This window comes from Polyodon spathula, chromosome 16 (genome assembly GCF_017654505.1).
Source record: "Polyodon spathula isolate WHYD16114869_AA chromosome 16, ASM1765450v1, whole genome shotgun sequence".
NCBI lineage: Eukaryota > Metazoa > Chordata > Actinopteri > Acipenseriformes > Polyodontidae > Polyodon > Polyodon spathula.
In genome coordinates, this window is record NC_054549.1 from 20,668,829 (window position 1) to 20,679,434 (window position 10,606).

Here is a 10,606-nt window from a genome sequence, read left to right on the forward strand (position 1 = left end):
ACGACCCTGCTGGGAACCGCATAGGAAGCAGAAGGCAGCCTTCCATCAGCACAGTCTGTAACTGGCCCAGCCAACCTGAGTTTCAAACTTCTAACAATGACAACTCGGCACTTCCTCTAGGCAAAGAAAGAATTGAACAGTTTGTAATCCACGCACAAAAAAAATTCAGACTTTAGTCCAGTTTTTCATTGCACAATTTAAAAAGTTATTTTGAAATTGGCCAGGCATGGATGCAAGACTCCCGTTGCACAGCAGTGTGATCCAGTCCTGGTTTCACTGTGAGTTTAATAAGCAGACACACCTGAGCTTGTTGCCTAGACACACTGGGGCTGATCAAGCTGGGAGTAAAACCTGGACTGGGTGTCGCTGCGAGGCTTCGTTTCATCCCTGTATACAACACACAGAACAGGCAATTACAAAATTCACTTTTAATCCAATATGATCAGTTGAAATGCCTGTATTTAACCCTCCTACTATGTTTTGAATTTAGGTGCATCTGTTATGTTTTGAGTCATATTGACCCGATACAATTTCAAACTAATTTAAAACAGCCTTTAATTGATTAACTGTTTTTATTTGCAAGGGTTTTGCTTTTTTCTGCTCTTTTAGTCCAGGAGCTGTGATAAAACTTCTCTGACTGCCAGCCTGGGAGCTCCTCATTTTGGAGTGTCTTTACCAGTGAGACGCTGTTGCAATACTGACAGAGAAGACTAGGCTCTGCCCTGTAGATATATATTGTTTTTTTTGTTTTTTTTTTGTTTATAAATATCTCCAGACAGGTGCAGCCATTTCCAGAGATAATAATACAAATATAATAATAATAAAATAACAAATTGAAGAAGTTTTTATTATTCAGATATAAGGACTACACAGATGTGTTTTTTGTGGGTCACAGTGACCCGGGATCGCGTAGAATAAACGTGTGTACTGGACCAGATGTTTTTTATTTTGTCTCCCAAGACAAAAAAGACACATATTCCAAGGTACTGGGGCGCTGAATCCTTTCATATTTATACAATGTATTTTATAATAAATTCGTCTTAATCTGCAAATAGACCACAAATCTACACAGATAAACACCACGGGTCACAGTGACCCGAAAAAGACATCTTATTTGCACACATGACCTGTTCTAAAAAAAATAAACAGCAAAGGTTCTGTTTTCTGTGTATAAGTTCATGACCCCGACTTAGGAAAAGTTATAAAATATTATACAGAAAATGAAAAGAAAAATCGCATTTAAGCTGATTTTAAACTAGAGTCGAGTCAAATAGACCTGAAACCTAATAGGAGGGTTAAATAAAACAGCAGGTTTCTTATGATATAAAATATCACGTGGGAGATATGAAATTGAAGAAGGAATCTATGAAAAAGACCCAGGAGTTTTTGTTGACTCAGAAATGTCTTCATCTAGGCAATGTGGGGAAGCTATAAAAAAGGCTAACAAGATACTCGGATACATTGTGAAAAGTGTTGAATTTAAATCAAGGGAAGTAATGTTAAAACTGTACAATGCACTAGTAAGACCTCATCTTGAATATTGTGTGCAGTTCTGGTCACCTCGCTATAAAAAAGATATTGCTGCTCTAGAAAGAGTGCAAAGAAGAGCAACCAGAATTATTCCGGGCTTAAAAGGCATGTCATATGCAGACAGGCTAAAAGAATTGAATCTGTTCAGTCTTGAACAAAGAAGATTACGTGGCGACCTAATTCAAGCATTCAAAATTCTAAAAGGTATTGACAGTGTCGACCCAAGGGACTTTTTCAGCCTGAAAAAAGAAACAAGGACCAGGGGTCACAAATGGAGTTTAGAAAAAGGGGCATTCAGAACAGAAAATAGGAGACACTTTTTTACACAGAGAATTGTGAGTGTCTGGAATCAACTCCCCAGTAATGTTGTTGAAGCTGACACCCTGGGATCCTTCAAGAAGCTGCTTGATGAGATTTTGGGATCAATAAGCTACTAACAACCAAACGAGCAAGATGGGCCGAATGGCCTCCCCTCGTTTGTAAACTTTCTTATGTTCTTATGTTCTTATGTATTGTAATGCAGGTTGTGTGTTAGACTGCTTTGTAGTGTAATGCAGGTTGTGCGTTAGACTGCTTTGTATTGTAATGCAGGTTGTGTGTTAGACTGCTTTGTAGTGTAATGCAGGTTGTGCGTTAGACTGCTTTGTATTGTAATGCAGGTTGTGCGTTAGACTGTTCAAGGTAAGCATTATTAAATATTTAGCTTGAATGCAGTGTTTTGATTATGGGGGTTGCTGTGTTGCACTGTGGGTCGCTGTTTGTGTTTTAATTTGTTCACGGATGCCTTATTCCTGGCTGTTGCTCTTGTGTTGGATCCTGCATGACTTGATGAGGTGTATTTTTTTTTAATTCTATTCCTGCATTGTTATTGTGGGTTTCTACATGGGGTGGGTGCGGGGATGTTGAGCCCCACTGTTGTGGGATCGGCGTGTTTCCCTGGTGGAGATGATGGGAATATTTTTTGAAATTTGTCTGTCTTTTGATTGCTGCATGGGAGACTGAACCAGAGTGAGTTTAAGATAAGTATATCTTTTTTATTGATGTTTTAAATGTGGAATGAGATGAGACTTGTGTAAGGTGTAGCATGGCTTGGAGCTGTATCTAGGGGGCAGTGTGCTGCTGATCTAGCCACACTGCACCCTAACCCCCTGAAGACCTTGTTTGTGTTTGTAAACAGGTGTGGCTGATGGAATAGATCTCCATTGGCTGTCCTCTAGCTTTGATTTAAGTTGAATCTAATTTTAAATGTATTGATTAAAAAAAAAAGAAGCATTTAACGTGAAGCCGCTAGGAGACCTTGGATGTACTGTGATTGGTAGAATAATGTTAAATTGCGTAATTGCAGACTCATTTTGACCTGAGCTGGTTTACTGCTGAAAAGTTCATAACGAGCTTGTGTGTCAATGCCAGTTTTATCCCCGACTGAATATTTGAGTGTCTTTGATGCAAATGGTATTGTATGTAGAATTGGAAAGTGATCTTGCCCGTGTGCTGAGCGTTCCCTGGTGGCGTGGAGTCTTCTCGCTGATGTAGGACTGCCTCGGAGGATAATGTGGGTTGGATAGCGTGTGCGTTTAGCTGCGCAAAGACCTCTGTGTTGTTTGTTTTTTTTGTATCGATATTTAGCTGTATTGTTTGCAGGTGGTGTTGCGAAGATTTGATTACATTTTTTTTCAGCCTGGGTGACAGAGAGAGAGGAGACATGAAGAAAACTTTTGTTCCTGTGAGTGGAAGGAAGCGTGCTGCTGATGGAAAAGAGAATCTGTAACCCTAACTCTTGGATCTGCATTGACAGGAATAGATTAAAACAGTACATTTCAAATGAGTTATTTTTAATTGACATATAAGTATACTTTACAAGATACGAGACCGGGGTGTGTGAGCTGTGCGTCAGCTGCAGAGTCCCTCAGAGCAGCGTCTCACCCCAGAGACGCAGCACATTATAACACATGTAAATTGCTTTCACTAGAAGTTTTGATCTCAAATGCACAGTAATAAACTCTGTCTTAATTTACAGATATCATAAACTCATAATAAGCTCTGATGTAAATTACTTTCAATATGCATTTGATCCAAGTCTATTGCATGTTCTTAAATTTATCTGGTGTAAGTTTCAGGAAAAATCAGTTTGCTTGGAGACACACTGAAAACAAGTGAAAAGGTCTAATTAAGCAAATTATCAGTTCAGTTCAGGGTCTGGTTTAGTAATTGAGATCTCGGCTGGAATGAAAACCAGCAGCCACAGGGGGTCCCCGGGACCGAGTTTGAGAAACACTGGTGTAAATAATATGGTTTAATTATTAAAAACACAAATAAAACTGTGTAAAATATAACTAAACGTGAAACAAACCACACTAATGGTTTAACTGTAGAAACCATACATTGTTATGTTAATGTTTAATAAATAACAATTGTTGGCATCTTGAATCGAGTGATCTATCAAAGCATTTACACCAGTGGCTGGGGGAGCCTAAAGCAGGGTTCCCCAACCCTGGTCCTCAATTAATTAATTAATTAAACCCTTAATTATTTAATAAAACCCTTAATTAACCCTTAACTATTCATTAGCTTAATTAGAACATTAATTGTTTTCAGCTTTTAAAACAGTTGGAGATTTCAAGTTAACGATATAATTTTTTTTAAGTAACTTGCAAATCAGCGACTTTTTAGAAGCTGAGAACAATTAAAGGTCTAATTAAAGCACCTTATTAGTTAAGTTTGATTAAGTAATCACAGGTTCGAGTCCAGGAAGGGACCGGGTGCTCTAGGGGGTGGCGCGCAATTGGCCGAGTGCCGCCCGGGTATGGAGGGCTTAGGTCAGCAGGGGAATCCACGGCTCACCGCGCACCAGCGCCCCCTGTGGACGATAGGGCGCCAGTGGCTCTGCAGTGGAGCCTCCAGATCTGTGTTGTCCTCCGGCATTATAGGTCTGGTGACAGATTGGCAGGAGGATGCCTCCGCTCCCCGAGTCGTATGGCACTTCAAAATGGTTCCAAATCTATACCAGCAGATAGAACCTTTTAGGGTTATATTGTACCCTTTTGGAGTTTTGGAGTTTCTTTTGATTAAAAATATCTAAAATTATGGTCCTATAGTTATTATTTTTTTTAAAATTAAAATCTCTCAATCCTAAAATTCTAGGTGATGCAAAACGTGTATTGAAAAAGAACGACACGTCTTGCAAAATAGTCACGTGAAAACCACATCAAACAGATACGAAATGCAATCTCTCAACTCTGAAACAAGCCTGTCGCTGACACGCGTTCAAAAATCTGAGCTGCAAACAGCAAAGTGAGGGTGTGCTCTCAATAACTGCTGCTCGAGACGGTCCTCCCGCAAGTCTCGGCACAATCACACAAGCGGTTCTCGAGATATATCTAAATAAATGTAAATCTGACACGCAGACAGGCGGTCAGACTGCTTTAGCCACAATCTCTTCCCTACTTTCCTCCTCTCGTCTCCCCTCCCTCCCTCTCTCTGCTCTCTCCCTCTCTTCTGTCTTGTATTGAAGAATCTGACTTCCACCCTAACATTAAGAGTTCTAGGATTCTCAAGCTAATTATTACATGTTTCTTGCACACCTGACCAAATAATTCATATAATTAAATAATTTCAAAAGCCTCTGTCAATCAGTATAGTTACAACTGTAACTGCCTCCCTCCCTGCCTGCCTGTCTGTCTGCCTGCCTGCCTGTCTTCCTGCCTCTCTCCCTGTCTGCCTGCCTGCCTCTCTCCCTGTCTGCCTGCCTCTCTCCCTGTCTGCCTGCCTCCCTCTCTCCCTGCCTCTCTCCCTGTCTGCCTGCCTCTCTCCCTGTCTGCCTGCCTCTCTCCCTGTCTGCCTGCCTCTCTCCCTGTCTGCCTGCCTCTCTCCCTGTCTGCCTGCCTGCCTCCTCCTTCCTTCCTCCCAAACTCACTATCATTTGATAAATAACTTAAAAAAAAAAAAAAAAAATCTCTCATTCTCTCAAACCCCTTCTCCTCTCGAGCCTGCCTCCCTACAGAGGCGGGGGGGTAACAAACACCCGCAGTTGCGCCTGGAACCTGGTGGGGGCGCCGTGGCGCAGCAGGGTCATCTCTACCAGCAGCAGGAAGTCCCGTGGCGTGGAGGGGGGTGGAGCCAGCACCGAGACCAGGCCGCTGTATCGGTCGGAGCTCCTCGCGGAGAACAGACCCTCCTCGTTGCCCCCGATGATGCGCATCTCCACGCGGTCCCCCGAGAATACCGGGGGGCTCGGGGCGATGCGGAAGATGGGGGCGGGGGTCCGCAGGGACGAGGGGAAGGAGAGCTGGTGGAATGAGACCCTCTGCGGGAGAGACTGGCACTGCAGTTGGGAGGAGAAGGAAGAGTGCAAGCAGGACTCCCTCTCACACACACTGGAAAGAGGAGAGAGAGGAGAGGGGTTAGATGAAAGAGAGGAGAGAAAGGAGAGATGGGTTAGAGAGGAGAGCAGAGGACTGTAGCTAGAGGGGAGAGAAACCCTCACTGACAAACCGCAGAAGTGAATTGCAGTGAATGCAGTGTGCGAGTGTGTGGGTGAGTGTGAATGGGTGTGTGTGAGTGTGAAGTGAGTGTGAATAGGTGTGTGTGGGTGAGAGTGTGAATGGGTGTGTGTGAATGGGTGTGTGTGAATAGGTGGGTGTGAGTGTGAAGTGAGTGTGGGTGGGTGTGAGTGCGAGTGTGAATGGGTGCGAGTGTGAATGGGTGCGTGTGGGTGCGAGTGTGAATGGGTGCGTGTGGGTGCGAGTGTGAATGGGTGCGTGTGGGTGCGAGTGTGAATGGGTGTGTGTGGGTGTGAGTGTGAAGTGAGTGTGAATGGGTGTGTGGGTGTGATACTCACTGCTCCCCTGTTCTCAGGTACCCCGGGGGGCACTGCACTGACAGGCACCGGAACCCCCCCTCGATGTTGAAGCAGCTCTCGGGCGAGGAGCAGTTGTGGGTCCCCAGAGCGCACTCATCCTGATCTGAGAGAAAGAGGGTGAGAGAGAGAGAGAGAGAGAGAGAGAGTGAGAATTCCCCTCTCCGGGTAGCTCCTTCTCAAAGGCTTCTACCCCAGTGTGTATACCCATCACAGTGATCACAATCTCTTGCAATGTCTATGCCTCCCCTTGCAGCGCTGTGCTGTTCCCAGTGCCCCCCCTGCTCTGCCTGCAGCACTGTGCTGTTCCCAGTGCCTCCCCCTGCTCTCCTCACAGAGCTGCGCTGTTCCCAGTGCCCCCCCCCTGCTCTCCTCACAGAGCTGCGCTGTTCACAGTGACTCCCCCTGCTCTGCCAGCAGGGCTGCACTGTTCCCAGTGCCTCCCCCTGCTCTCCTCACAGAGCTGCGTTGTTCCCAGTGCCTCTCCCTGCTCTCCTCACAGAGCTGCGCTGTTCACAGTGACTCCCCCTGCTCTGCCTGCAGGGCTGCACTGTTCCCAGTGCCTCCCCCTGCTCTCCTCACAGAGCTGCGCTGTTCCCAGTGCCTCTCCCTGCTCTCCTCACAGAGCTGCGCTGTTCCCAGTGCCTCTCCCTGCTCTCCTCACAGAGCTGCGCTGTTCCCAGTGCCTCCCCCTGCTCTCCTCACAGAGCTGCGCTGTTCCCAGTGCCTCCCCCTGCTCTCCCCGCAGAGCTGCGCTGTTCCTAGTGCCTCCCCCTGCTCTCCCCGCAGAGCTGCGCTGTTCCAAGTAGCTCCCCCTGCTCTCCCCGCAGAGCTGAGCTGTTCCCAATGGCTCCCCCTGCTCTCCCCGCGGAGCTGCGCTGTTCCCAGTGGCTCCCCCTGCTGCTGTCCCCTCACCTCTGCAGTTCCTGCCGTTGCTGGCCAGTTCATACCCAAGCTCAGGGCAGGCGCAGTGGAAGCTGCCGGGAGAGTTCACACAGCGATAGGAGCAGAGAGAGGGGGAGCCCTGAAGAGAGCACTCATCGATATCTGAGGAAAGAGAGAGAGAGAGGGGGTGAGAGGAGAGAGAAGAGGGAGCTGTGAAGAGAGCACTCATCGATATCTGAGGAGAGAGAGAGAGGGTGAGAGAGAGGGGGTGAGGGAGGGAGAGAGGAGAGGGGAGAGAGCCGTCAAGAGAGGACTCATCGATATCTGAGGAAAGGGGGGTGAGGAGAGAGAGGGAGAGAGTAGAGAGGAGAGAGGGGGTGAGGGAGAGAGATAGTGTGAGACAGGGAGAGAAGGGGACATCAGACAAGGGACATGAGATATTGGTAGAATAGAGATTCACTTGCGTCATGCTGGGGGAATGTAAATACACTGGCATGCCAACTTGGTCTTTCTGACTACTACAATGTTGAACGGGTGGAATGTACCATCTCTCACCTTCACAAGTGGTCTTGTCCTGCTGGTTCAATACAAACCCCTTATGGCAGTAGCAGTGGTATGACCCAAACACATTGGCGCATTCCTGACTGCAGGGGGCGCTCTCACACTCATTTACATCTGGGGACAAAAAATTAGGAACTTGAGAATGCGACTACAATGAACTACAGTTCTCTTAAAATAAACAGATGGATAGATCGACAGAGAGACAGACTGATAGATAGACAGACAGACAGACACACACACAGACAGACAGACTACCTTGGCAGTTCCTGTTGTCTGCAGCCAGGCTGTACCCCCCCTCGCAGCGGCAGTAGTACGACCCGGGGGTGTTGTGACAGTTCTGAGCGCAGACTCGACCCGAGTACTGAGCGCACTCATCAATATCTGAGAGGGGGAGAGAGACTGCGCTGTCAAGAATGACAGGATTCCTTTACTTGTGTATGCATTCATTCATTTTATTTTTCAGGTAGACAGAGGCAAACACACTGACACATACACTGACACACATACACACACACACACTCCCATTGCAAAGCAGTGTCGCCCAGTCCAGGTTTTGCTACCAGCTTGATCAGCCCCCAGTGTGTCTAGGTAACAAACTCAGGTGTGTCGTCTTATTAAACTCCCAGTGAAACCAGGACTGGATCACACTGCTGTGCAGTGGGAGTCTGATTCCCAGCCCTGCTCAGTGTGTGTCTCTCACCCTCACATCTCCGGGAGCTCTGCCCAGCCTGGTATCCCCTCGCACACTGGCAGCGGTACGTTCCAGGAGCGTTGGTGCAAATCTGACTGTCAGCACAGCGATGCACACCTGTGACACACTCGTCGACATCTGAGAGGGTGAGTGAGAGAGTGAGACAGAGAGAAAATGATGGCAGGACCAGCAGAACTGCGGCAGCCCAGCGTAGAAAGTTCTGATCAAGAGCTCTAACAGAAAGGGGGCGTGTCTTCACCTATGCATCGGGTTCCATCCTCACTGGTGCGGTAGCCCCGCCCACAGCTGATGATGTGTCGGTGACAGGTGAAGGAGCCAATGGTGTTGACGCAGTTGAAGCCGGGAGTGCAGGGGACGGGGTCAGTGTCACACTCGTTGATGTCTGTAAGAGGAGAGAGAGCGGAGGGAGAGGGAGAGGAGAGAGAGGAGGGAGGAGAGCAGACAGGAGGGAGGAGAGAGGGGGAGAGGGGGTAGAGAGGTGAAGAGAGTGAGAAGAGTGGAAAGAGAGAAGACAGAGGGGGAGAGAGAGAGGAGAGAGTAGGGAGGGAGAGATGGGGGAGAGAATATAAGAACATAAGAAAGTTTATAAACTAGAGGAGGCCATTCGGCCCATCTTGCTCGTTTGGTTGTTAGTAGCCAATTGATCCCAGAATCTCATCAAGCATCTTCTTGAAGGATCCCAGGGTGTCAGCTTCAACAACATTACTGGGGAGTTGGTTCCAGACCCTCACGATTCTCTGTGTAAAAAAAGCGCCTCCTATTTTCTGTTGTGTGTGTGTGTGCGCGTGTGTGTGTGTCTCAGTGTGTCAGTGTGTGTGTGTGTGAGGACAGGGTGGAACAGAGAGAGAAAAGGGACAAAAAAACAACAACAGCCTTTACAGATTGTCAATTCTTGGTATAATAAAACCATTTTCTTACTATGATAACTTAAGAGCCAGCTCCTGTTACACAGCAGCATCACCCAGTCCAGGTTTTACTACCAGCTTGATCAGCCCCAGTGTGTCTAGGTAACAAGCTCAGGTGTGTCTGAAACCAGGACTGGATCACACTGCTGTGCAGCGGGAGTCTGATTCTCATCCCTGTTCTTTACATTTGACTGGCTGCAATGGAGAGGGTGTCGTACCTGAACAGTGCTCCCTGTGGTTGGCAGCGTAGCCCTGCGGACAGACCTCCAATTCCACAGTGCAGCGAAACGAACCTGGAGAGTTTATACAGCGCTGCAGCCTGGAGCAGGAGTGCTGGCCTGTGATACACTCATCAATATCTACAGGGGAGAGAGGAGAGGAGAGAGGAGGGGAGGAGCGGAGAGGAGAGAGGAGAGGGGAGGAGAGGAGAGGAGAGGAGAGAGGAGAGGAGGAGAGGGAAGGGTGAGGAGAGGAGAGGAGAGGGGAGGAGAGAGGAGAGGAGAGGGAGAGGAGAGGGAGAGGAGGAGGAGAGGAGAGGAGAGAGAGAGAGGAGAGGAGAGGAGAGGAGAGGAGAGGAGAGGAGAGGAGAGGGGAGGAGAGGAGAGAGGAGAGGAGAGAGGAGGAGAGAGAGAGGAGAGGAGAAGGCTAGGAGGGGAGAGGAGAGGAGAGGAGAGGGAGAGGAGAGAGAGGAGAGGAGAGGAGAGGAGAGGGGAGAGGAGAGAGGAGAGGAGAGGAGAGAGAGAGAGAGAGGAGAGAGGAGAGGAGAGAGAGAGGAGAGAGAGGAGGGAGAGAGGAGAGGAGAGGGGGAGGAGGAGAGAGGAGAGGAGAGGAGAGAGAGGAGAGAGAGAGAGGAGGAGGAGAGGGGAGAGAGAGGAGAGGAGAGGAGAGGAGAGAGGGTGGAGGAGAGGAGAGAGAGAGGGGAGGAGAGGAGAGGAGAGGAGAGAGGAGAGGAGAGGAGGGGGGAGGAGAGGAGAGGAGAGGGGAGAGGGGAGAGGGGAGGGGAGGGAGACATGGAGGGAGGCGGAGAGAGAGAGAAGGGCACACCCCATTCCTCTCGAGAGGTAAAAATTGTACAGATAATGAGCTGTAAAAATGACATTTTCTCTCCCTTTCCAAGAAGGTTTGTCTTAAAAAACCCCCTTAATAATAATTTTTGTA

General features: G+C 48.0%; 1 protein-coding gene across 1 annotated transcript in view; it reads right to left on the reverse strand.

Annotated features, from left to right (window-relative positions):
* Positions 1 to 5,469: 5,469 nt before the first annotated feature.
* Positions 5,470 to 10,606, reverse strand: part of LOC121328418 (fibulin-1-like) — an 8,961-nt gene continuing 3,824 nt past the window's right edge. The window contains exons 4-11 of the mRNA XM_041273062.1: positions 9,667 to 9,807; positions 8,782 to 8,925; positions 8,532 to 8,660; positions 8,087 to 8,212; positions 7,826 to 7,945; positions 7,301 to 7,432; positions 6,368 to 6,491; positions 5,470 to 5,903 (exon numbers count right to left, since the gene is read on the reverse strand). Coding sequence (XP_041128996.1) covers positions 5,525 to 5,903; positions 6,368 to 6,491; positions 7,301 to 7,432; positions 7,826 to 7,945; positions 8,087 to 8,212; positions 8,532 to 8,660; positions 8,782 to 8,925; positions 9,667 to 9,807 — 1,295 coding nt within the window. The 3' untranslated portion in view covers positions 5,470 to 5,524. The remainder of the gene's footprint in view (positions 5,904 to 6,367; positions 6,492 to 7,300; positions 7,433 to 7,825; positions 7,946 to 8,086; positions 8,213 to 8,531; positions 8,661 to 8,781; positions 8,926 to 9,666; positions 9,808 to 10,606) is intronic.